This window comes from Coffea arabica, chromosome 10c (assembly GCF_036785885.1).
Source record: "Coffea arabica cultivar ET-39 chromosome 10c, Coffea Arabica ET-39 HiFi, whole genome shotgun sequence".
In the NCBI taxonomy this organism is placed as follows: Eukaryota; Viridiplantae; Streptophyta; class Magnoliopsida; order Gentianales; family Rubiaceae; genus Coffea; species Coffea arabica.
Window position 1 is genome coordinate 1,901,600 of NC_092329.1, and position 26,733 is coordinate 1,928,332.

The following is a 26,733-nucleotide window of genomic DNA, read 5'->3' on the forward strand; positions in this document are numbered from 1 at the left end:
CCATGTCGAAGGAACTGCGGGCCGTAGTCTTTGAATTTGACCGGATTCGTCATAGACTCAAAAACCACGAGCTATAAAAAGCGCGTAGACGAGCAGATCGCCATCCACTCAACTACCAAACAAAAAGTTGCTCGCAAAACAACGCCAACGCAAGGAAGGGCTAATACCTCTTTGATTCTTTGACTTTGCAACCGTGTGAGAGTTGAGAAAGCAAAATAAACCCCATAAGAAAAGAATATTATACTCCTGACGAGAAAGAAGCTACACAAAAAAAAAAAAAAACCACATAATGAAATGAAATCCCCAGTTTTTTCCCCACAAATCATAGATGGAAGCATTGCAAAATCGTTCTCACATTTTTAAGTAAATAAATCATTTCTAGTCTCTCATATGCAAAATATAAAACTGTGATGGTACCTCACCAGTACAAAATGTGCTCTCATTGTAAGCATCCCTTTGCAAAATGTATATTTCACCTTTTAGTTTATTGGTTTGTTTGGATTGCATTTTTTGTAGAAAAAATTTCAAGTTTTAATGCGAATATTCTTTTTCGTAATTTTTAATCACTTTTTTACTCTACATGCATTTATATCTCACAAAAGAAGAAAAATACAACAATAATTTTCTCCAAAAGCCTTTCAAAGAAAACAATCCAAATAGGCTCTTTAATATTCAACTCCGTTGGAAAAGCCAACTCAACTTGAACTAATATACAATTTTTTCTCTAATTTGCATGAGTTCACTTGCAAATTAGAGTCCGTTTTGATTGTTTTTTTTTTTTGTAGAAAAATATATCATATTAATTTTCATTTGGATTGCTATTTTCTAAGATTTTTTTTTTTAAATGTACAATAGCAATTTGATGTATGCGCGGTAAAAAAGTAGTTGAGAAATGAGTTTACAAAAAACATAAATTTTTTTGGAGATAAATTGGTAATCCAAACAAGGCCTAAGTAGAGGACCAAATTACCATAATTGAAGATATGGGGGGATAGAAATAAAATTCTTGAAAAGGTGAGGGACTATTCCAGCAATTTTGATTACAAAACACGTACTGCGAGAAATAGAAAATACTGTATATGATATGGGGCAGTTTCAAAAAAAAAAAAAAAAAGAAAAGAAAAAAGAAGAAATACAACACCAATAAGAGTCCCAGTGAGACAGCAAAATGGATATTAAAAAAAAAAAAGAAAAAGAAAAGGGAAAGGGTGAGAAATAGTTAGAGTATGGGTAAGGCTGCGGTAACAACAACGAGAAGAGCAACAATAGCAAAAGCAGCAAAAACAGCCACGCCACCACCGGAACCGGGACCGGAACCGGAACCGCCGGCCCAATTAGTAGTAGAGATGAAGCGCAAGAAGAAGAAAGGCCGACCCTCTCTTTTAGATCTCCAAAAGCGTCAACAGCAGCAGCAACAACAACAACAAAAAACCCTAACCCCTCCCCCTGCCCCTCCTCCTCCCAATCACAATTCCACCCCTACCCGTCGATCCACTCGCCGGAACCCCACCAATTACAATTCCCCCTCCTCCGAGTTCTTTAACAACGACGACGACGACGATGACGACGAAAGGCAGCAGAAGAAAGTCAAGCTTGTTGTGCGTCTCCCCCAATCCACCCAACAGCATTTTCATAATTCTGCCTCCGCTGCTGATTCCGGTGCTGACGACCCAGACGATCACCAAGCCTCTCCCAGGAAACGTATGATCAATGCCGTTGATCGTAGATCTAACGACGTCGTTTTCGATCAGGTCCTCAATTTTGGGAATTTTTGTTTTTGGGCCTCGCCTTCTTCTACTTATACTTGCATATATGGATGCGTATGCATTTTTCTTTTTTCTTCCTAGTGTTTCTGGGGAGAGGATGATGGTTGGGATTACTTTTATTTGGAAGCTTTTTTTGAAAAATCAAATTCGGAGTCAAATGTTCGTCTATTTTTGGAAAATTAGAAAAAGAGCGGCGTGCTTGTTTCGGTTTTCTTTGTTCGAAGATTTTGAGTTTTCTGGGTCTAGACGTGATTAATATCTTTTGGGATTTCGCGCGTAATTCAACCTTTTTTCTTTCCCTTTTTAAAAAAATTGTTTTTTGGTAGATAAATGACTTTAAAGATCTGAACTCTGAAGTGGGGTTTTGACTCAGTCAAGCTTTACAAATGGGTAGTAGAAGCCCATATTTATTTATCTGGTTGCTTAAATTAATACTTAATTTATTTTCTACTTTCTATTATTACGAAAATTTTGCGTCCAGTTTTCTGGGTTCCCCCCCCCCCTCCAAACGCACCCACGCAGGCCCCCTCCTCTTTTTCTCCCTTAGCTGAGCTTGTAAAAATTCCTGCTCATAACTGTTAATATTTTATTCTATATCCTCTTGTATGTAACTGGCTTTAACATATATAGACCACCCACCTACTGATATTCACGCGCAGCGTAATATTTTTTGAAAAGTTGGGATTTGTCTTTTCTGATTATTGACATTTATATTTATAGCAGTAAAAGGAACATCCCATTTTTAGCAGTTGTACTCTGCTGTTGCTTTTCTAGCTGCTGCTTCATTGCCCTTATTATTGTTGCTTTGATGGTTAATGAACCCTTGTAAGCTTTACTTGATTGGAGCTAACAGCTGGTTGGGCTAATTTTGCAGGGGGAAAAGGCTTTGAAAGCGACGGACACTGTTCATGGTTCGTTTCGTTCCAGTCAAAGCCATGCATCTCTTTGGGGGATAATGTTGGGAATTTCCCAACACGTGTTCTCGTTTGGTTTTTGTTTTAGAAGGAAAAAAAATAATTCTGGTCATTTGATTTGTGGACAGGGTCATCTCTGGACATTGGGCCCACCACACCTTTGCCAGATAAAAAGATGTTGGTGTTCGTCCTTGACAGACTTCAAAAGTGTGTAGTATTTTTCCTTTCTCTTAGTAGCTTATTTCGGTTTCTCCTACTACTGTTGAGTTTTTGCTTGCGACAGTAAGCTTATCCATAGTCTCCTGGATTGTAGGAAGGACACTTACGGAGCATTCTCAGAGCCTGCGGATCCAAATGAGGTGCTTTTGCTATAATGATTTGGTATAAAATTTGGTCCTTCTTTTCACTCACTGTACTGATGTTAAAATGGTATCGTTGTAGCTTCCTGATTATCATGAAATCATTGAACATCCAATGGATTTTTGGACTCTACGGAAGAAACTTGATGCTGGATCTTATTCGAATTTGGAAGAACTGGAGGTTGGTTTTATTTGTCCATGTGCTTGGGCGTTGAACATCCAATTCGTGCAACTATAACATTAAGATGATTTTGACTGAAAATGCAAAATTATTTACCCACAAGAAAATAGATGTTCCAACTTTTTAGTGCAAATTAAACCACTGCGAAATTTTCCAATGTCATTTTTTCGGCTCTGCATTTTATTGCATTTCTTTTTGTTATGTGTACTTGGGGGATCACTATAAACTTCATTGTGGAACCTGGCTTTTGGTAAGATTTTCTGTACCTCGAAACTTTTCGGCTCTCAGTTTCAAATACAGCTTCAAAACATCAGTGCTGGTTGGTTCCTGGATATGCTTTCAGAGATTGTTTAACCATTGTTTGGGAAGTGAGAATTTTTGTGTTTGACTTTTGTCTTTGATGTCTGAGCAATTTTCTTTTCCGGTAGGCAATGACTCACTTTTTGTATTGAAGGGATCTTATGATGGAAGGAGGTATTTTGTCTGATTTGGGATCATTATGTGGTTTGTAAGTTGTGGAACGTTAAGAAACATCTGGTGATTTAATTGATGTCCTCCCCTAGTAGGGCCCTGTTTGCCCTGGGAGATTTCCCTTCATTTAGCCAGGGTTATGCTCTCCTGCTAATGCTAATAATAGTATGCTTGTTGATTTGGACCTGCTAATGTAATTCATAGCTACTCATTGTATGAAACAATTTCTTAAGTTGTTTAATTTGGAGCTTCTGGCATTTAAATAACTTATCTTGGTTATGATCAGTCTCCATAAGTTTAAAAACAGCATGAAAGAATCCTGGCAGGATTCTTATGCGATGCAAGGATATGTCTTTGTTACTTGAAATGGTTCCTTTTTGTTATTTTTCTTTCTTTGTTTCTTTCTTTTTGGGGCCTGGCTAGCAATTCTCATGCATAGGATTTGACTGCACTGGCTTTTGAAGGTGGCCACTTGGCCTACATCAATTTTTTTTATTGTTGGGGCCCTTCCTTTAAATGTGGTGAAGATAAGAATAAATAATTTAGCTACTATCATCATCTGCACTATATACGACATCACTTCTCCTCTATCATTCTATAGGTGTTCCTGACATCCTGGCAACATAGGTGTATCTCACTATAGCTATGATGTGGTGTTTACTGTGTCTATCCGTTTCTAATCTATGGTGATGGGATTGCTCATCTATTTCCCTTTTTTCCGGAGAATTATGTATAAGATTGGTGGATGACTTGAACCATTTTAAATCCTCTATTATGAGAAGAAGTCTGAAAATTTTGCAAGATGTTTTATGATGTATGGGGTTCAATTGGATTTTTGGGTGGATTTATTTGACTCTTTTAATGTTGTCTTCTTGTTGATGCAGGCTGATGTGTTGTTGTTATGTTCAAATGCAATGCAGTACAATGCACCTGATACAATTTACTTTCGGCAGGTGGGAACCAGTCTTTCAGTAATTCTTGTGTGTGTTATCTTTTTCTGCTTTATATTAAATGTTGGCCTGTATTAGGCTCGGTCCATACGAGAGCTGGCGAAACGGGACTTTGAGAATCTGAGGAATGAAGGTGATAATGGTGAACCACAGCCCAAAGTCATTCGAAGGGGACGACCCCCAAGCAAAAATTTGAAAAAGCCTCTTGAGAGTTCACCTGTTGATCGTGTTGGTCATGAGCTCTCCTCAGGTGCAACTCTTGCTAGTGCGGAAGATAAAGCAATTGGATCTAATGGTTACAATCTAAGAAAGGGACCTGCGTTTTATAGGTTTCGTTCTAATGATGCATTTGGCACTTCCTTTCGCTCACGCAATGGTGAAAATTATTCTGACTGGTTGGTTGATTGGAATAGTGAATTTCCAGGTATTGGATCTGGACTTGCTCACACACTGAATCCTTAGATGTCATCATCTTATTCTTCTTGTTGAATTTTCAACATTTTTTTTCTTTTTTTTCCATGTGGTTTGTAGCATCTATTCTAAGGGCAGACATGAAGTACGGAAAGAAACATTTCTCTGCAGTGGATGAGAACAGGCGTGATACCTACAAGCAATTCCACCCTTCAACTTCCAGTAGCAATGAATCTTATTTGTGGAATTCTTTTGGAGATATGAAGCGGTTACTGCCGGTTTGTTCTTCGGAGAACTTGTATATAATATTAAGAGTTTACTTTTGTGTCTTTGTGGAGGATTTAGAATCACCCATTTGATCATTTTTGGTCACTTCCCTCATGCTTTTATAATTCAATGATTTGTTGGAGTCAGTGCAGTTATCTTTCCCCAACCTTACTTTTGGCTGAAAGCTAGAGTGAATCTAAACTGCCTTTCCGTGGTGCTGATGCAGGTAGGTCTTCACTTGGAGCCACAAGCTTATGCACGAAGCCTGGCAAGATATGCTGCAAATCTTGGGCCTGTAGCATGGAATGTTGCCTCTAGAAAATTGAAGACTGCTCTGCCTGATGGACTGGCCTTTGGTCCTGGGTGGGTGGAAGAAAATGACGCACCACAGCAGCTGTTGTCAGCTGAGAAGCTGAAACAAGCAAATGGATTGGTACATGACCGTGATCCAAGCAGACCAGTAACACCGTCTTCTTCTCGTTTAAGTACTGCTGTAGCACACAGGCCATCTCCAGAAATGGCTGAAGCTGTTAGGAGATTGAATTGTCAGAATGAGCTAGCCGAACAGGCTGGTGGCTCTCCTTGGGCAACAGCGGGAGCCATCTTCCAGGCTCAGCATAAATCACTGTTTCACCCCAACCGAAATGGTTTCAGTAGCATGTTTGGGTGTGACCCATCCTCTCAAGTGGGATTAGCAAGACAAACCATACAAGCTGGACAGTCTGGGTTGGAAGGATGCTCAATATCTGATCAAATGCTTGGCGTGTTATCCACAGGGGATGTTTCGTCCCTTCGTCCAGTATACCAAGGGAATTCAGAAGAAATCAAATTGTCAGAAAACCGGGGTACATCTCAGCGTGGGAACCTATTAGGCCAGGCCTCTGATTCACATGTACCATCTGAAGTGGGAATGACTGCCAGATGTTTGCAGGCGCAACACAGACAACCCTTAGCAGTTCCCCCTGACCTTAACGTCCGAGTGCAGGCGTCAGCCTCGCCCAGTTCTAGTTTACAGATTGGTTCACCGCAGCAGCCAGACCTGGCCTTACAGCTTTGACAATAAGTTAAAATAATTTTTTTGAAGGTTGCATCACCATTTTGATTTGGCTGAATGCAGTGCTGGGCTTATTGACAGCCGGATAGGGCTTCAGGTCATTAAGGTGAAATATAGAAGGAAAAATTTGTACAGATTAATGTAATTCAGCATTCTAGGCCAAAGGTAGATGAATTCTATTGTAAGATTTGAAAATGTGACTTAGTGAACTGAAGAACATTTGTAGCTTATTCATGAAAGCACGATTAACAAAAGCTCATTTGACTTCCACTCAAACTGTCACATCTTAACAGCTTCTGAATGCCACTGTTAAGTCCTTTTGGAAGAAAATTGACCTGAAATGAATGTGCGGGCGGAAGTTATTTGTGTTGTTCAACTGGTTTCATGATGCACCCCATGTCAACAACAGCTCACAATCCTCTGAACACGGCATGGAATAAACTGGCCAACCTTTGTATTGGCCATTTGTCCCTAACTTAAAAACTTGCCTCAAATTAATATGTTAGGCAAAGTACAGGCGTGTGCTCGAGTGAGAGAGCCTTTGACTTGTCTTGTGGAAATCAAAAATCAAAGAGAAAAAAAAAAAACCCCACACCACTCGGGAAAAAAAAGTACTAAAAATCTATCCCAACAAAGGTTAGGGTACTATACTAGTATGTATGTGTGTGAAAGTAAAAAAAGAAAAGGAAATCATATCCATACACACACCATCCATATCACTAATTGGCTTAGGATGGATGAAAATAAAGGGGTGAAATATCAAATATCAATTCCTTGCAACTCAATACGCAGGATATCCTGAAATTTTGGTCATTAAAAATTGACACTCACAGTTCCAATTTTATTGAGGGACAAAATTTGGCACTCTAGTTAAATAAGTACTAATGGTTTTTTTTTTTTTTTTTTTTTTTTGAAAAAGAGTGCTAGTGGTTAAGACACTCCGATGCGCGTGCAACATATTAAAAGAAAAAAAATATGGTGACGAAAATTACTTTGATTTTGGGTTAATTACACTACTAGGTCTCGCACTTTATCTATAAGTATATATTTAGAGACATAATGAATAATGATACGATATGTTAATCTAAGATTACGGAGACAGGATGGATTATGATGTGATACGATACGTAATAATAATAATAGATATTTAGAACGTTGTTAAGCTTATCTAATCTAATCTAATATAGGGAAAGTAGTACACTTAAACTATAATTTCGTCGAGACTTGAAGTAGTTGAAATAGGTTATGTCAGTCCTGTTGGATATTTTGATAAAAAAAAAAAATAACAAAAACTATATATATATATTTGGAACAAGAGACGTCATGTTAGCCTTATGATCCGTTCCATTTCCATCTCTTTTTTTTTTCCCCTAAAAAAAGTTGTAAAAAATGGTCTTCAAATATTGAATTCCAAAACAGACTGAATAGTTGACAATTAAATTATGGGCTGTCTCGTCATTTTAACATTTAAAAAGATTGTGATTAAGTGAATGAGGCTAAAATCGGAGTGAAATCAATATATTATGCTTTCCCTAAGCAACTACTAATGCTGCTGATTTTCTGAAGGTTACTGGTTGAATGTATGTTCCTTTCTTAACAAGGCAACAGGCAATCAGCTAATCCAACAATTAAAAATCCTTCACCTTATCGGACTCAACCCACATTCATTCTCCTCCCTTTTTCTTGATTCTTGAATTATTAAATTAATAAAGAAACCCCAAATGATCTACTAATCCCAATTAACGAATTTCCCGTTCTTCTCCTTCCAAAGGAAAAAGAAGACTCTTCCTTCTTCGGAAGAACGAAAAGACAACATAAATAATGAAGTAAAAGTTTGTTATGGCGTCCCTTCCTTCCCCTGTACTACTGCTGACTTCCCTTTTTATTCAGCTCTTGGGGAAGTAATCAACTAATAATAATATATATTATTGATACTACGACGACTACGCACAGCGATTTTGGATTCTCTCCTCTTTGCGATTTTGGATACCGGACCACCTCCTCCTCCTGCTGTGCCATCATCTCAAGATTCAAGAGGGGCCTGGCCGGTGGCGGTGGGCATGGCCCGAAATCTACGCGCAACCTTCCTTTACGTAGTTTTCTCCATCTTCTTCTGTGCTTTCCTCTCTCACCATTACCTTCATCGCGACCCAGCTGTTGTTTCCCTCCCCAACATTACCACCGCTACCGCCCTCAACTTTGATGTTGATGATGATCAAAATGATGATCATCCCCGCCGTCCTCCACCAACCAATTCGCCCCCTGTCCCACCAATCACCACCGCTACAATTACCTCCACTGCCATCATCAATCACGCCATCCACGATAATCTCTCCGCCGCCCACCACCCCAAAATCCCTCCTCAACCATCCCCTCTCCTCCTCCTCCTCTCCACCGTTTCCCTTCTCCTCCCCGACTGGGAGGTTCTCGTCATCGTCTCCCCCGAGCACACCCCAACTCTCATGACCCATCCTCGCGGATACCGACACGACGACGGCCAATACCTGTGCTCGTTTCCCAACAGCGATATCTCGCCGGCCACTCCGGCCGGCGTCCTGCATTTCCCTGACAGGGCGACGTTCAAGTGCGTCCTCCCAGAAAGGAGTCGTCGGAGATTGCCGTTCCCGAGGCCGGTGCTGACGAAGAACCGCGCACCACCGCCGCAGAGGAGTTCTCCGGCCCCGGAAATGCTCCGGTGGACCTACGTGGCGTATGATTCCCTGACGACGGAGGACGATGTGGTGGTGTTCGCGAAGGGGCTGAATCACAGGCAAGGAATAAACCGTGAGCCGTCGGAATTTAAGTGCGTGTTCTATCGGGGCGATGACGTGGCAAACGGGGTGAGAACTGCCGTTACGAATTCCATGCAGGAAGTGTTCCGTTGTCAACGACCCTCCGAACTAAACGCATCGTTTCCTCTATTTTCTTCTTCTTCTTCCAGCAGTAGGAGTCCTCCTCCTGCCGGGGAGGATCCGGAGAGAATCAAAGTTACCCTGGAAACCGTCCTGGATAAGCGGGTTCTCCCCAGCGTCGCCTACTATAACCCCCCGCGCAAGCTAGCTGCGAAGAGCAGCGGGAGGGCGCTACTGTGCGCCTGCACCATGGTCTACAACGTGGCCAAGTTCTTGAAAGAATGGGTCGTCTATCATTCCAAAATTGGGGTGCAAAGGTTCCTGCTCTACGATAACGGCAGCGACGACAACTTGAAAGACGTGGTGGAAGAGCTGGTGAGACAAGGTTACGATGTAAACAGCTACTTTTGGTATTGGCCCAAGGCGCAGGAGGCCGGTTTTTCCCACAGCGCCGTTTATGCTAAGGATTCTTGTACCTGGACGGCTTACATTGATGTGGACGAGTTCATTTATTCTCCTTCCTGGTTCAATTCGTCAAGCCCATCAAGCTCCATGTTGCATTCCCTACTCACGTTACCACCGCCGGTCGGGGCCGCAACGGATGATCATGATCATAATCATAACAACAACAACAATAATAATAATAAAAGATCAATATTAACGTCCAACGCCGAAGAATTAGCATCATTGTCATTAGGGCAAGTTCACATCGGGTGTCACGAATTCGGGCCGTCGAACCGGACGGAACATCCTGCAGAGGGAGTGATGCAAGGGTACAATTGCAGAAAGCAGCTCGAAAACAGGCACAAGTCTATAGTGTTATTAGATGCAGTGGACAATTCTTTGTTGAACGTGATACACCATTTTAGTTTGAAGCCCGGGTACTGTCCTAGGAAGTTGAGCATTCGGGAAGCGTTGGTGAATCACTATAAATTCCAGGCGTGGCCGGAGTTCAAGACCAAGTTTAGAAGACGGGTTTCGGCTTACGTGGTGGACTGGACGCAACAGGTGAACCCTGGTTCCAATGATAGAACCCCAGGGCTAGGGTTTTCAGCCGTTGAACCTCAGGGTTGGCCTGGAAAGTTTTGTGAGGTGCTTGATAACGGCTTGAAAGACCTCACCCGGAAATGGTTCGCACTCGAAGTTGCATCCTCCTCCGAGGTTCACAACAACTACAAGATGGCTTGGCAAAGGTGACCGGCAGCTGGCGGGTGAGAACCCAATTATTACTAGTAATTAAAAAAAAATTTTTTTTTTTTTGGCCCCCGAGAGGTGCTTCATGCATATTGATTTCCTAGTATTTTGGTAGAAGAATAATTCTTTTCTTCCGTTAGTACGTACAGCACCCTCGTTTTCTTGTTCACAAAGGAAGGGAAGGTGAGGTGGCGGCTGAGCATACATGAGAATCTCATACGAATGAGAGAGGATGATTAATGGAGAGAGTGAAGGGACGGAGCACTTGGACATTTAGGAGGAAAGGAATATAATACCAGTGTAAGGTTGCTTCTGGCTGCTACAAGACGACGACTAGTAGCTTTATGGAGTAGTTTATAAATTTTTTTTTTTTTTTCATTTTCTTCAGGAGCTCTGTGTCTTGTATACTTTATTAGCTACATATATAGTTCAGTACAGTAGTAGTTCTGTAGGATACTATTACGTGAGACAAGAAGACTTCACCACCTAGCTACTCTAGGTTGGAAGGAAGTTAGTTATGGACACCCCTCCATACTTGGTATCTAGATTACTTCATTTAATTTCCTCTGCAGTTTTTGGGCCTTGGAGTTATTTAACACGCACTTCTGGGTCCTGAGAAGCTTGAAGAATCTTTTCCATTCTTCTTCGGTTATGGTTACGTATGAAAAGATAGAAATAAAATGACCATAATTTTAGATATTCACTTAATTTTGTTAGGTATAGGTGCTTTTCTTCTAGTATTCAAGGCTCTATATTTTGGGGACGTGTATGATACCTGGGCTCCGGGAGGGGGAGACCACAATTTTAGGTATTCACTTAATCTTTGTTAGGTACAGATGCAAGAAGAATGAAAGAAGAATGAATATTTTGTTTTGTTAGCGAGGCCTTGTGGCTTTACCACTTTGTTGTTCTGTTTTTCTACTAGAAAGAACTGGTCACATCACGTAGTAGAAGTGTAGAACGAACGGACCCATTAAGGGCAGAGAGAGAGAGAGAGAGACAGAATATGTTGGTTGTTTCCTTGTTTTGATGCTCATCACCTTTTCTTATCTTACTGCATTTGACAATTTTCAATAATAATAATGTTTTCGTGGGGAAGGGATTGGGATCTGTGAAATTGGAAAACGAAAGAAAAGTACTATTAGATGGATTCCAGTGGCTGAGACTTATTCACGATGTTCAAGCAGTATGAATGTGAAAAAACAGAGGAAGGACAGAGTCAGAAGGCAAAGAAAAGGCGAGAGAGGGGGCATCACCAATTCATGATCAGGCTTGACATGAATCCCAATTTTGCATCTCATCTCAAAGCGCAGTTAAGAGATGTGGAGCTTGATTTGAGTTGTACACAAATCAAGTTCGTTCTTTCCTTGTTTTGCCTGGTTTCGCTTTATTGCAGATTGCGCATATTGTTCGAGTGATCAGCACAATTTGCCTAAAAACTTGATCTTTTCCTTTAATTGCTCTAAAAGTTACCTCACGCGCTGCTCCATCTCTAATTGATCTGTTTTCTCTCCATTCCTTGCTCTGTTCGATACATAAAGTAAAAAAGGCAGCAGTACAAGAGCAGAATCATGAACCATGATATACAGAACAAGCTACAAAGTCTTATGGCCCGGGCTAGCTCTCTTTTACGTATTATTTACTAGAAGACTAGATGTCAAGATTTTCCAACCAGTGGTTGCAGAACTTGAAAAACATAACAGTGCCTTGATTTGGCAGACTGATACTCAAAGCCCATGTCCCATACTCAAAGCACTTCAACTGTAATTTATAGTACTTGTTATATTTTTTATGTATGTGTAAAATCATTACTATCTTTTGTGGTCTTATGATAATTGCATCAAAAACATCCGTTCACTAGCTAATAACATATTATATATTTGTATAAATGTATGTTCGTACGTATCATCCAAAAAACTCCCTTATTTCCTACATTTCAAAAATATTTTGAAAATATTCACACTTTTAATTAGCTGTGTAAAACATGTAAAGAAAAATTTAAACATATTATGCTTCAATTTGTTTAAAAAATTTTAAAATTTAAATAAGGATAATGACATACTTTTGAATTACATACAGAATAAGAACGGCATGTATTATAATAACTATAGCTTTATATATATTGAAGTAATAAGGCGATAAAATTTTAATATATTTAACGTCTCACATATAAAAATAAGTTTAAAGTTGGTATAGATGTAGTATAGTCCTTAAAAACTACAGTAAATTTATCCATTTTTACTATTACCAAATTAGTTTATTTTTCAATTCATACACGATTTATATTTATGTTTATTTATTTATTAATCTATAAATCCTAATAAAATTAAATAGCACTTTTAATCCAATTACACGTCCAAAATTTAAATTACTCAAAATTTTTAATTTGTACATATTGAAAAATGTTAATTTAATCCAAAGAATAAATTTACACAATCAATCATGAGGTTCTAAATTTTGGAAATTTGTATAAAACAAAAAAAAAAATCCAACTACATTAAAAAATTTATTTTTTCAATTAAAAAATCAAAGTGTAAAGCAAACTATGTCATATATGCAACATATATGACGTAAACCACATTTAAAAAAAAATTTCAAAGTGTAGCTGCACATCATAAATGCGGCTACGTTAATACTTTTCTTTAATTGACATTTTATAAAACAAGTAATCTGATCGCAGTGCCGCACATATTACTTTAAAAAAAAAATTGACATTTTGAATTCTTTTGTCACTAGCCATGTTGATTTAAAAAAAAAAAAATTCACCAGTCGGCCCACGTGGAATGCGTGGGGATCCTATTTGAAAGACCCTTTAATTATTTTGAGAAATTTGCCGTAATGGGTGGTTTGTGTAATGTGAATGCCATGTTATAGCGCCACATAAATTGTACCATTCGGAAATCGGATAGTGTATCATCACTCCACCAATTTTAGCCCACCATGCAAGTTAACTTCTGGAAAATATGTAACTCAAGTCTACTTCCTAATCTTACAAGTTTTATTATTTAGGAAATTATGTCTAATTAGAATCCCTTTGTGATTTGTTTATTGAGTAGCAGTAGTCAAGTTGGATTAGGAGTTGGATAGTTTAGTTGTATGTATATATGAGCTATTCGGGATTATGAAAGAACCATCAGAGAGAATTTGAGAAAATTAGTCAGTGGCCTCCTTGTTTCTGGCTTTGGGTTTCATATATCATAGTCAATTTTTATCTTCACTCAACAAACCTTTGTTCATCATCATCACCATCTTCTCTATTCTTCTGGGTTTTTTTTTTTTTTTTTTTTTTTGCGTATTTTGATCTCATTCTCAGTCTTTCCACGTCATTTTCTGTGTCCTTATCATCTTCATCTTCAGGATGGCTGATTTCTTTGAAGATGATTTTTTGGCCATTGCTAGAAATTTTTGGGGTGTTTTTAAAAAAATTTTCCGTAACAAAGTTTTTAGAGTATATTTTGGGATATTTTTAGAATATATTTTTGAATATTTAAGGGTAGTAAAATTTTTAGAATATATTTTGAAATTTTTTTTAACCATTAAAAAAAAATAGATGGCTTTTTAGAGTACAATTTAGAATACTTTTTAAAATTTTTTATAGTATCTATATCTATATCTATATAAATTTGAGAAAGGGTTTTAGTAACAAACCTTCACACACCTTCCCACTCTCAATTCTATTTTTCTAACATTTTACATTTAATTTATTTCATAAAATACATCATGTCCACGTTTGAAACACACTACCATGTTTCCATCAAATAAGAATTCCACTCCAATTAATACTTCTCCTTTCACACACCTTCCTACTCCAATTAACAATTATACTCCGATTAAAACTCGTCCAACCCAATAATAAGAGATAACAGTATAATTTTATCAAAAATCACAATTTACCATCTCTTACAGCTTACTTCTAGAGACAAGGAGGAACAAGAACTGAATTGTGGAGATACAAATAAGGAATGAGTCAAATGTGAGACTGTCATTTGGGTTCGTATTCCATTTCTTGGACTCTCATTTAAATAAGTGATTAAGATAACAACCTTACAAAGAAAACAAGGAATAGGGAATGCAATTTGCCTAACTTGGGAAATAGGGTAAAACACATAATACTATAAAAATTTATATCTATACATATTGCAACGAGGGTTTTTTGCATGGTTAAATCAGAATACTTATAATTTCTCATTCTTTTTTTTATATAGAATTTTAAAATTTTTAATTGTTATATATCATTTCATGTCTTTTGAATTTAAAATTAAGAAGTGGCCAACTTATGTAGAAATTTGATTTGAAATATATTAATGTAAGGGTAAATACAGAAGAAAACCACCAACCCTACTAAAAGCAAATAACCATATTTTACTCTTCAACTTAGTAATTATAATTACTAAGAGCAAATTATATAAAAAAATAAAAGAAAATAATATTCATTGGTCATGGATTTAAAATATCAATAATGGTATCATTTGTGAATCCTAAATTATGAAAATCACTAAATAGAAAACAAAAGTACTACTTGTCTAAAAAAAAGAATGAGATTATAGGAATATAACAGAAATGATGGTATTGTGGTAAGAGATCTAAAAGTCATAGAAGGCAGCGGATAGCTAATTAGCAGGTAAGAGAGAATGGAAAGGGTGATAGTTTTTAATATTTTTAAAAATCTTAAAAACACATATTACAAAGATTATTTTTAATCTATATTAAAATTTTTAAAAAATAATATTCTACAAGCACTCAACAATTTTAGGAGTGCTGTACCTCTCAGCCAAGGAGACGAAAAAGAATTCCTGTAAAATATAAAGAATGGATATAAGGTCCACTGGATAACCTAATTGTTCTGTATGTTGCTAAGACGTATAGGAATTCTATTCAAGATGTCAATAATTATGTAACAGACGTTTAACTTGAACTCTCATTCGATCATTGCTATTCAAAATCAATTTTATTTCAAATACATAGCTGGCAAGCCCAGAACATTCAAACCAGTATCGGAGCAAATTAGGGTAAATTAATAGATTTCTGATTGTGATATGATTACCATTCTCAAACCTGATCAGAATGAACCAGGGCTCGCCAACCAGAAATGGGAAGAACCCTTTGCCGCCCAAACATACATCAACCAAAATAACCGTCTATTTAGCTCTTGCCAACAGAAAATAATAACCGTCTCCAGCTTGTCTAACTAACAATTGGCTCCACAGCACCAGTATAAAAGAAGGGAAATTGAACTGAGTCATTCCCTCCCCTGTTCATATCCTGCTCAATTCTTACACATGTCGCCTTCATCATCTTATCTTATTTTTCTTTCTTTTTCATCTTCTTCCTTCTACATTGCTTCATCATCTTTGAACCTTATATGTTTCGTTGTCATCATTTTTAGCCCGTAGCTTGTTCTTCACACTCATTCTTCACTGCATATTCAGTTCACTCTACAGCTGATTCTCATGGATCATATTCTTGAAAAAATTGAGGCATTCTTGCTACCTCCTCTCAGGTTCTGTGCAAGAAACCCAGGAGTGAGAGAGGGTCTAATCTCCATGGCGCGGGCAATGGCGACTCTGGGCCTTTTTTGTCACGCGAAAGAGCAATTCCAGGCCGTTCGCAGTTTTCTCCAACAATCATTAGCATTGACGAAGTGAACGACCAGGAGACTTGCACATTCTTGATCCTGGGCTATTTTATTCTGTTAGCCTGCTTGTGGATAATTAATAGGATCAAAACCTGGGAAAAGAAGCGCTCCGCTTCCGCTAGAGTAGCGTTGAATTTTGTGCTCCGTTACTTGTTGAATCTAATAGAACAAATGGGCACTAGTGTTTTTCGAGAGTTCATTTGCTTTAGTCGCAGCGTTTGCGGCCAACTTATTTCAGTCCAAGACGATGATGATTGTCGCCCTTTTCTCTGCGGCATCAATCATCAGTTTCATGTTCGCTTGTGTCTTGCCAGAAGATTTCGGTTTCCTTGATTTGTGTAGCAACCTTGCTTTAGGATTCGCTGTACTAAACAAGCATCATTGGCTAGTTTATCTCCCAGTGTGTATGGCCCCGGTGATACATAGAAGAATTAAACCAGTGTTGTTTTGGGCAAGGAACATTGCTGCAAGATCCTCACGTCCAGATCCTCCTCCTCTTCCAGTCCCCACCCACAGCGCCAGCCCCCCACACCTAGCCACTGGAGTCAGTAATTTTGATGACCAAAACCTAATTCAGCGAAGCGTCAGCTTCCCTTATGTCACTTCCGCAGTGGGGTCAAAGTCCAGCAAGAATGTCTAAATTTTTTTTTTTTATAGGATTGAAGTTCTCCAAATTCGTATGAAAGGTAACCTGTACTCTTTCCAAATTCATATAAAAGCTTCTGCAATTAACCTGTACTCTTCTTGTAGTAGGATCGAGCGTCACAAATAATCGGTTCTCAACAAAGACTTTTTGCAAAGGCTCCAACCTTGTATTAGTTTCTGTGATTAATATGATGTTGCCGTCTTGAAAAAAAAAAAAAAAAAAAAAAGAGGACTTTTTGCACCTGTTAATTGATTTAGTTACCATTAATCTGAGATCAGATGTGCTCCTGGCTGCACAGAAGAGGTCGTGATTTTTGGTCTAAAAGAGGTCGTGATTTGATCACATCCGTCAAATTTCAACAATTTAAGATCAAGATGGAGATTGTATCATCTAAAATTGGGCCCCTGGAATTTTGCGCAAGAGTTAGAGGACCCTGAGTTTGGCAAATTGGCGTGAGAATGAACCTTATCCAGATCCTGACCATCTCGGTTGCAGAAGTCGAATACGTGGCAATCATCCGCACCTTTGCAGTGCGGCTGGTGTCACTAATTAATTACCTCCTTATGAGAGATACCTTTCAGATGATCTGGATTTGCATCACTTACACTAGCACAACATCACTAGAGTAGAGTTGATCCAACCACTGAGCTTACCTCAGCGACCACCGCCAAAGCCGCAAGGCTTGGTGGGATTAGAGGCTAGGGATTCAAACTCTGTCTCCCATCATTTGCCATTAATGTTGTAGGCCATTTCAAGTGGCTACCGGATGAGTGCGCTACGCATTCGTTTGGATCGGTAGGTGATTCAGTTCTCTTCGATTTTTCTCTGAATTTCTTTAGGTTCCCTCTCCTATAGTATAGACTAGAATAGAATAAATGTAGGGTCTATCGTTGCAGATAAAAAAAAAAAAAAAAAAAGGAGTTGATCCACCTCTATATATGTTTCAATTGAGGTTTCTTCTACGGCTGCCCCTTATGTGCGTGTGACTCTGTGACTGTTTGTGTGTGTGTGTGTGTTTTTTCCCCCCTTCCAACACGTCACGCGGCTGTCATCCAAAGAAAGAACACACAGGGACAAATTAGTAAATTCGGGTGGCCCCATCCAAAGGTTTAAATGCCAACGGAGAGAGAATGGTAGAGAGGAGTGAGGACTACGGAGTAAGTAAGTAGTACCATGCCAGTAAAAGAAAGAAAGAAATGAATGAATGAGTGAGAGCGACCTGCAAGAGCAAAAGTTCATGCTTTAATGCAAAATTTTCCACCGCCAAATACCAAATGCCAGTGATGCATCCCTCCTTCCCAATTTTGCCACCGCCACTACCACCGGTCCATTAGAATTTATTAGCCCCACACAAACTCACGCACCAGAAGGAAGGAAGGAAGGAAGTGCGTGTGACGGTGTGAGAGAGGGGGATAGGAATGATGATGATGACGATGATTTCATCGTCGTCATCCGACGATAGAAATAGAGGAGGGTCGTGAGATCACCGTTAAAGGTGGCGCTCGAACAGGAAAAGGCGGCGTTAGAAGAATTTTAAAGTTTGTTCTGCTCAATTTAGTAAACATTGCTGTCATCAAATCTCACACCAACCCATCTTTACATTTTCTTCCTCCAATCTCACTTAACGCTCGGTCCTAATTACCCCCTAAGTTTCAGGCAATTCTCACCACTTTTATAGCAACTATCTAATTACATTACAATTACCCTATTCTTTTGTTTGCACCATTTCTCTCTGCTTTTGTGTTTCTTAATTATTGATTTCTTCTTTTTCCTTTTTCTTTGTTTTTCCCCCCCTTTTTGGACCATACATTTGGTTGGTGTAGATCTGTGTGAATTTTTGGTTTCTAGCCGGCTAGGGTTTCTCTGATTCTTTTTTCCTTTCCCTTTTTTTTTGGGGGGAAAGGGGAGAGAAGAACATTCTCTCTCCTTGCACGGAAAATTTGTTGTTATTTCGCCTGTGTTGATGGTGTGATGTTCGTTGTCATGATAATGTAGCAGTTAATTTTGGTAAATTGAGGGGAATTTTGAACGGAGCTTCTTCTGGTGTCCGTAAGTTCTGCTATTCGTGGGTTGGACTTTGAAATTCGAGTATCGCAGTTAAAAAAAAAAATCAATATAGATGAGCTGCTTTCCTTGCATGAGCCCTCGCCGTAAGGATGTTAGGGACTATGATGAAGATATGGCCCCTCGATCTGCTGATTCAGGTCGTTGTTCTTCTCTTCCTTTCTTCCCTATTTTATTAAATATCCCCCCCCCCCCAAATTTTTATTTTCTTAGAGAATATTTTCCCCCTTTTTCCATTTCTGTTTTGGGTGTTTTTCTTTCTTTTTTCCCTTTGGGTGGGCTGGGGTGGGGATGGGTGTATAATGCGTCAATTCGTGAATGTGATGTAGCTGTTTCAAAACAAATTGCGCTACTCTGGAAATGTGAGGTTATTGAATTTTTATTCAGGTTGTTGATTTGCATTTTTTTTTATGTGTAGCGAATGGGAGACGAGGTGGTTCCGTGGGAAGTAAACTCAGAGAAAGTATGGCTCAGAAGACCAATGTGGCACGTAGCTTCACTTTTAAGGAGCTTGCAATGGCTACCCAAAATTTCAGAGAAGCTAATTTGATTGGGGAAGGAGGTTTTGGATGCGTTTACAAGGGCCGTCTGGAGTCTGGCATGGCATGTTCTCATCTCCCAGCGTATATAATAGATGCTTTTTTGACTATTAGATTAACATATTCCTAAAAATCATTGAGTGGGATGTTAAATCTTGATATAAACCCATCTAATCCCTCATCCCATTTCACAATTGAAAGAGAAAAAATGGAGTAAAGAAGGGGCAGTTAAGATCATTGTGACAGAGACGGACAATGCGGAAAATTATCTCCATATTGATGAGATGATTTTGGACTACAACCTTCAAAATTTTTTTTTTCCTTTTATAGTGTTGATGGTGCAGTAGTGTTAATCTATGAGATATATGTGCAGATTGTTGCTATCAAACAACTTAATCTTGAAGGCCTCCAGGGTAATCAGGAATTCATTGTAGAGGTTCTTATGTTAAGTCTATTGCATCATCCGAACCTTGTCAATTTGATCGGATATTGCACAGATGGAGACCAGAGACTCTTGGTTTATGAGTACATGCCAATGGGTAGCTTGGAATATCATCTTTTTGGTAATTTCTTGCAGCAAAGTTTGAACTTTTGTTAGTTTTTCATTTGGAAACTCATCTACTTATTTTTTTTTTCCCTGTGACTTTCTTCTCATCTTCAGACACTTGTCCTGAATTACTAATAAAAGAAGTTAAACAAGAAAACACAAAGGTTATTTCTGGTTGAATGTCGGTAGAAATTCATGTTTCAGATTGGTATCTTTGTATTCTTTTCCTTTTTAGGATGCCTTCTAGTCCTAGAACCCAAGAAAACTCAAATTTAAGGGAGAGGTGGTGAGACATGGATAAGTTGAAACTAGAGAGTGGCTTAAAGGTATTAGATGGTCTAGATTTTTCAAAATTGCTGGTTTTATTGCGTAGATTGTAGGTTTGCTAGGCATAAGAAGGCTTGCAAATTTAGTATGCATATTATCTTTATTTCTGCTACAATGAGCATGTGGATGATTGTTGTATTACCCAATTTCAACTTCTAGCTTCTTTTGAAGCTTATTCTTCTTATATTATCAGCTCGTATATGTGTATTTTTTTATGCAAAACTTCCATGATGCTTGTGCCTCTATAATACTTAATTTCTTTCCATCACTTTCACCTAAATAATTTGGAATTTTCCTTCTGAAGCACTATTACAAAAAATGTGCGATTTTTTTCAAGTTTAAGCTGATCATTCATTTAGTGGCTTAAATACAGCCATGTGGCACTTGAAGTAGCTTTAAGGTGTTTGAATTTGCGTTTTGATATACACATCTATCATTAAGTTTTCTATACACAATAGTGAGTGATCATGACCATTGTCATTGATAAAGGGGTGCCTTTCAGACTTTACATCATAGCATATTCCATTCATTGCTTATTGGCTTCTAAGAGGTAATATTTGGTTATCTCCCAAACTAAATGAGTGCATAAATCTTCCAAAAGTGGAAACCAACTTGCACGTGTTAATAGTAATCTTCAAATTGCTGCAAGGAAGTGCATATGGCCTTTTTGTCATTCTATTTGTCATCATTGAGAAAATCATAACAACATTAAATGGTTTTTGTTGCAATGTTACAATGAAACTACCAGTCACATTGGATGGATATCTTTGACCCCTTGATTAGCTAAAACAGGTTTTTCCCCCTTTCCTCTGAACTGTAAGTGAACTTATTCTGAAATAAGAATCCCTGTCAGAGAAATTAAGAAACTTAGGAAAGAAACAGGCAAATCCAAAAAGAAAATGCATGTTTTTTAATGTTAGATCTACTTCAGGAGAGGCGCCAGCCAAGACTTGGTCTATCCGTGGAGCTACATACCCCCTGGTTGGTACAATTACTGAACTTAGTTTGTTCCTTGAATGCTGAGGATGAGTGCAGAGAATAGGGCTGAAAGGTGAAAATTCACCTCGAAGGGTAGATGCCTGTGATTCACCCCATAGAAAGAATTTGCTTTGGATATCTGCTTAACAGTATTAATGACCCTACATGCAATTGTTTCCTGTTCTGTAGTTAAAAAAAGTTTGTTCCTTCACTGTTAACTGGAAGCCTAAGATTGTTTTTGGGCAGGGTTTATTAAATTGACTTTGTTGCATCCAGAGATGCATTAGGAGTTCCAACATATTTCCATTACCTTTTGTTTTCGGTTTTCTTTTTTCTTCTTTTTGCCTTTTATTTGAGGGGAGGTGGGGTCCCAAGAAAGCCCTCCATCTTGTCCGATTTTAGCTTTCTTCAAAGGTACTATTGATATTGAGCTATTGAAGAGTGCTTTGAATCTCTTTTTTCCCCTAATTGACCTATTGCTGCTGTTTGATATGTCTTTGAGTTCATTTGCTTGTTTGCACGTTTTGTTGTCACCTTTTGTTTTCAGACTTAGACCCTGGTAAGGAGCCACTCAGTTGGAGCACAAGATTAAAGATTGCTGTTGGTGCAGCGCGTGGTCTTAAATATCTCCATTGCTCAGCAAATCCACCTGTTATTTACCGTGATTTGAAGTCTTCAAATATATTGCTGGACAATGACTTCAATCCGAAGCTCTCAGACTTTGGACTTGCTAAACTTGGACCTGTTGGTGACAAAACCCATGTTTCGACACGAGTAATGGGAACCTATGGTTATTGTGCACCTGAATATGCCATGAGTGGGAAATTGACTTTGAAGTCCGACATCTATAGCTTTGGTGTGGTTCTGCTGGAGCTTATTACTGGCCGCAAAGCTATTGACTGCACTAGGAAGCCTGGGGAGCAAAACCTGGTTGTGTGGGTGAGCTGTCATCTTTAGCTTTTTTTACATGTTAAACCTTGTGATCTCTTGAAGAAAGTGCATGAGGACGACTTTTTTATTCTTAAGTTGGCTAAGTGGCAGAGGACATTTTTCCAACAGTGTTTTGGTTTTATGTGGATTACTACAAAGATGATCTTAAAAGATTGGGTGATTTTGTGTTTAAACTTGGGGTTTAGAATATTCGGCATCTGTCCTTTATTTCCATCATGTGTAAATAATTTCCTAAATAAAATAGGAAAACCCATATTATTATTTCTGTTGTTTTTATACTCATGTGGAGTTAGTACCTCATTCAAGTTCTCTTATTCCTGAGATAATTCTGACTGCTACTTTGGCTATTCTTCTTCACAAATATGATTGATTTCTAGACTGGAAGATCGTGAAACCTCAGTATCATTGGTTTGCATCTTTAACATGGATGGTTGACTTCTTCATTGCAGTCTCGACCTTTTCTCAAGGACCGGAGAAAGTTTGTTCTGATGATTGACCCCCAGTTGGATGGGCACATTCCTCTCCGCTGTTTGCATCACGCAGTTGCAATTGCTGCAATGTGCCTTCAGGAGCAACCAAGTTTCCGACCCATCATTGATGATATTGTTGTCGCACTTGAATACCTAGCCTCTCAAGTAGATAAATCAGATTCTCATAAAGGCACATCTTGCAATCAGCACCCGGCAGGCCTTGATGTTAATCTGGAAGAGAAAAAGAAAGATTTGGTTAACTATTCTGCTGCCTTTTAATTCTTAGTCGTTTTAAGATGCTTGAGGTTTGTGGTGCTGATGCACTTCTTTTTTGGGGCTTAACCAGAAGGTGGCTTTGGAGGACTTATAACAATAAGAAGTTGAGGGAAAGAATCCTTATTTCTGGTTTTGACAAAAGAGTAAGGTGCATGACTGCTTGCGGATATTTATACATGATTGGTATCCTGTAAAGTGTAAGAAGGATGTAAAGGGATTCTAACATCATTTAATAGCTTGATTTTCCAACCAAAACTGGCTGAGTTAAATTGCATTTGTTTTAGCAAAGTCCGTGTAAATATTACATTTTGAAACTCGGACGCAGAAGCCCTGCTGGTGGGCTGAAAGGAGTAGCGTTGATCATCTTCTTCTTTTCCATCAGAAAACGTTCACTAGTCTGTACAGTGGTGATACCAGAACTTGTCATCTCTTCTAACCTAGAATGTGTTGAGAACTTCAAACATTACGTAGAATTTTGTGTCATGCAATTCCTGTGTTACTTTCTATGTTATCTGGTATGCTACTTTTTGCTTAGATGCCTTGCAGATTACCATATGTAGATCCATCTGCCTAACATTTGATTCTGCATACATGGAAGTATCCTGATTTTCTAGTTGTATTTAACTACTTGACATTTTATTAGAAACTGGCTGTGAGAAATTTTCATAGAGCATGGGTTGAAATTGATGTTTCTTTTATCATGTTATCGTACAAAAAAAAATTATGGTATTACCAGGCGATGGATTGGGAACTAGAGTGGCACAGAATGCTTTGTGAATCATTTCGCGTCCAAAAAATTAGTGTATGTCTAGACCATGGGCTCTGTTTGGATTGTAAATTATTTGAGATATTTTTATTGTAACATTTTTTGTGATGTGATGTATGTGAGATAAAAAGGTAATTGAAAAGATAAAAAAAGTGTATTGAAAATTATAATGACGACGTAAGCAAATAAATTTTAACAAATAATCCTCTATCCAAACAAACCATAGTTCACATGTAGCTACTTTCAGAAGAAGCTAAAAGTTGGGGAATTATGTGTATTCTAGACAGGATTTCCGGAGCTTCTCTATCTCTGTCTCCTTGACTTTACCCCAGCCGCAACGTTATGTAGTTGTGAGCGTAGCGGAGCCTCTAATATTTTACAAGGGATTTATACTTTGCAATTGACTGCTGTATAGCAAAACCCTCTTCAACACAGCCCAGTTTAAGGAGGTTGTCTTTGGGTGATTAGGACGCTCCTGAACCTTGTCATCCAAATGTCTATGGTTAAATTATTTGTTTGTTTGTATTATAAATCTAATTTTTAATATATCTTTTTATCTTTTCAATCATTTTTTTTTTTACATATACATCACATCACAAAAAGTATTATAGTAATTATTTTAAATAATCTCCTACTGTCGACCAAGTCGATAATGATGACGACGACAAACCGTGTATTTCGTGTAAGATATGAATACAAGGATCAATCAGCATCAGAAAGTAAAGATTTGTGTCGTTGACAAAGTCTCGAGTGACATCTATGCCCCCCCCTTCACCTTAGTAAAAAATTTGTTGTACTATTTGCGGCAAAGCAAAGCTGCAAGAACGTGAATAATACACTCACTCGTACGGCCGTACTGTGAGAAATTTTACTAGCTGAGTAGCAAGCAAAGAACCAACTCCCTTTAGCGGAGTTGGCCACCACCTTTAGCGTGGGGTGAGAGATCAAGGATTCAACTCTTGCCCCCCATAAAAAAGTTGCCATTTAATGTAACCTCAAAACCTTTGCGATTTCGTATCTCGATCGGTTGATGCGGTTTTGTCCAAACTCAGAAGTCTGTGGTAAGAAATTCATGATCTTCTGTGCACCTCAAAGCTCAAGGGGTTGTTCATTACATATTACTCTTGTTCTTGTACTGCTGCAGCTGCCTCTACTCAATTCAGAAACAGACTAACAAACAAAATGTAACGCAGGCATGTTCAACACGTGCGGAACAAAAAGCTAAGGGCTCATCTCATATGCCGGCCCGGCCATTAAAAATAAAATAAAAGTAGTGTTTTAAACGATGAAGGGAAGAATCAGTCCTATATTATATTGATCGGTTGACAGATGAATAACATTTGCTTGCTTCTGTGGTTGCTTCTTCTTCTTCTTTTTTAAGTACTAGTAGTAGTGTTTTCAAGAGGCCCTACACCTACCTACACAGCCCAGTTAATAAGGTTCCTTCTACACCATTAGGAAGCCTTTGCTTGTTTATTAAGAAGCCTTTTGCTTTTGAAGTTAACTAGTAGTATTAAGTTATGGTGGCCGGAATGGCTGTTTTGCTGTGGTGGCTGGCTGGCTGCCTGTTTCATCAACTTTCAACTTTCAAATGGTCCCCTGAACTTGAACTTGAAGTCATGCAGTCCATCAACAGTAAATGCAAGTTGGTGGCATTCTTTGATGCCGCTATCGCTGGGTGAAGTTAATGATGAATGGAGGCAAAAAGAAACGAAAAGTAAATGGGATGATTCCATGCACCGATTAATAAATTCTCAAGCTGACAAAGTAAAACTACATGTTGCAATTTGACCCGACATTCGCAAACATTTCAGATGAAGAAGAAGTTGATGATTGACTTTCTTTCATCAAACAGCTGTTTCTCGTCTGCACATTTTTGCTCCTATTTTCCGCAACAACTATACGTACGTGGACCATCAGAAAGTGGCGGAGGAAGTCCTCGGGAATTTAAAAAACCAATATATATATATATATAGTAATAAATAAAACACTAAAAAGAGTGAGCATTTTCTAATTGTTTCCTTGCACTATTTCAACATGTTGAAAGTTGTTTTTCTTTTGCCCTTTTGACAGGATATTTGGCTTTGTTCTCTTTTGGACGGTTTTTATTTTCTGTGACAAGCAAATACTTTTTAACCGTTTTTATTTACTTGGAATAGTAGTTAAAGAATTTCTTATTTGTATACAATTAAAATTTAACATACTCCCTCCGTCCCGTTTTGTTAGTCTTGTTTTCCTTTTTCGTCTGTCCCAAATTGTAGTCCACTTTCTCATTAAGGAATGTAGTAATCTTTCAAATTGTCTAAAATACCCTTATTAAATATCTTGTTATTAAATACTAACCCACTACATTGAATACATTGAGATTTTCCAATACATAGATAAATGAAAAGTCTATCTTTGTTATTTATTGGCACTATTGGCGGTAACTGGCTGTAACTGATATTTATTGGCACCATTAGCTGTAACTGATATTAATTGGCACTCTTCGTGATTAGCATAAGGGTATTTTAGGAAATTATTAATCTAAATTTATGTTTCCAACCAAATTAATTACACTTTCTTAATCTGTGTGAAAAAAAAACCAAGACTAACAAAACGGGACGGAGGGAGTATGTATTATTATTTGAATATTGATCAAATAAATAAATACGTGGTGGTTCACATATTATCAGCTCCTTCAAGTTGTATTCTCATATGACAACAAGTTTTTTCAAATATAATACGTTAGTTAATACGTACTGGCTTTACCCCTAGAAAGTTTTTCTTTCATTTTCTTTTTCTTCCCCCCAAAAACAAAAAACACAATTTTCTAGTCAGAGATTGACAATACTAATCACTAATTCCGTCGTCTCGGACCTCTCGGTTTTCTCTTGCACCAGCAAATGAGAAATTACCAACTGATTTCCCCTTCTTTGACCCCAAAACAAAAAGAAAGAATAAAAATTTCCCCTTTCTTTCCAAAATTCCCAAACTAGGCATGAGAAAAAGTCCACTCAGCAGAAAGCCAGAAGCCAAGAAGACGACGACGAATGGCCAGTCATTGTACATTATCAAAGCCCCCAACCAACAATATTAAAAAATAATAATCATTCAGTAGATCAAATTCTTTAGC

At 38.2% G+C, this 26,733-nt stretch overlaps 3 protein-coding genes across 5 annotated transcripts; all 3 read left to right on the top strand.

The window, feature by feature from the left end:
* The first annotated feature begins 1,144 nt into the window (after window positions 1-1,144).
* Window positions 1,145-6,643, top strand: LOC140016079 (uncharacterized). Its single transcript, XM_072069107.1, has 9 exons — window positions 1,145-1,751; window positions 2,641-2,677; window positions 2,809-2,887; window positions 2,994-3,039; window positions 3,122-3,220; window positions 4,576-4,644; window positions 4,720-5,065; window positions 5,173-5,330; window positions 5,546-6,643. The coding sequence occupies exons 1-9, from the start codon at window positions 1,227-1,229 to the stop codon at window positions 6,374-6,376; spliced, it is 2,190 nt and encodes a 729-aa protein (XP_071925208.1). The 5' UTR covers window positions 1,145-1,226; the 3' UTR covers window positions 6,377-6,643.
* A 1,433-nt stretch (window positions 6,644-8,076) lies between these two features.
* Window positions 8,077-11,210, top strand: LOC140015664 (glycosyltransferase family 92 protein Os08g0121900-like). The gene is made up of 2 exons (XM_072068412.1): window positions 8,077-10,436; window positions 10,560-11,210. The coding sequence occupies exon 1, from the start codon at window positions 8,434-8,436 to the stop codon at window positions 10,420-10,422; it is 1,989 nt and encodes a 662-aa protein (XP_071924513.1). The 5' UTR covers window positions 8,077-8,433; the 3' UTR covers window positions 10,423-10,436; window positions 10,560-11,210.
* A 6,487-nt stretch (window positions 11,211-17,697) lies between these two features.
* LOC140016050 (probable serine/threonine-protein kinase PBL21) lies at window positions 17,698-23,386 on the top strand. 3 transcript variants are annotated; one of them, XM_072068956.1, is made up of 5 exons: window positions 17,698-18,904; window positions 19,183-19,387; window positions 19,677-19,866; window positions 21,703-22,094; window positions 22,556-23,386. In XM_072068956.1, the coding sequence occupies exons 2-5, from the start codon at window positions 19,334-19,336 to the stop codon at window positions 22,853-22,855; spliced, it is 936 nt and encodes a 311-aa protein (XP_071925057.1). In that variant the 5' UTR covers window positions 17,698-18,904; window positions 19,183-19,333; the 3' UTR covers window positions 22,856-23,386. The 3 variants fall into 3 exon arrangements, with proteins under 3 accessions (XP_071925057.1, XP_071925055.1, XP_071925056.1); XM_072068954.1 differs by having other exon boundaries at window positions 17,703-18,907; window positions 19,183-19,367; XM_072068955.1 differs by having other exon boundaries at window positions 17,734-18,904; window positions 19,183-19,367.
* The last annotated feature ends 3,347 nt before the right edge of the window (window positions 23,387-26,733 follow it).

What these genes read in the sequence shown, in the direction of transcription:
- LOC140016050 (XM_072068954.1), top strand. Translation starts at nt 18,820, where the DNA reads ATGAGCTGCTTTCCTTGCATGAGCCCTCGCCGTAAGGATGTTAGGGAC. An exon ending in TCGATCTGCTGATTCAGGTC is followed by an intron (nt 18,908 to 19,182) that starts GTTGTTCTTCTC and finishes TTTTATGTGTAG; the next exon opens with CGAATGGGAGACGAGGTGGT. An exon ending in CTTGGAATATCATCTTTTTG is followed by an intron (nt 19,867 to 21,702) that starts GTAATTTCTTGC and finishes TTTTGTTTTCAG; the next exon opens with ACTTAGACCCTGGTAAGGAG.
- LOC140016079 (XM_072069107.1), top strand. Translation starts at nt 1,227, where the DNA reads ATGGGTAAGGCTGCGGTAACAACAACGAGAAGAGCAACAATAGCAAAA. An exon ending in ACGACGTCGTTTTCGATCAG is followed by an intron (nt 1,752 to 2,640) that starts GTCCTCAATTTT and finishes CTAATTTTGCAG; the next exon opens with GGGGAAAAGGCTTTGAAAGC. An exon ending in TTGGAATAGTGAATTTCCAG is followed by an intron (nt 5,066 to 5,172) that starts GTATTGGATCTG and finishes TGTGGTTTGTAG; the next exon opens with CATCTATTCTAAGGGCAGAC.
- LOC140015664 (XM_072068412.1), top strand. Translation starts at nt 8,434, where the DNA reads ATGGCCCGAAATCTACGCGCAACCTTCCTTTACGTAGTTTTCTCCATC.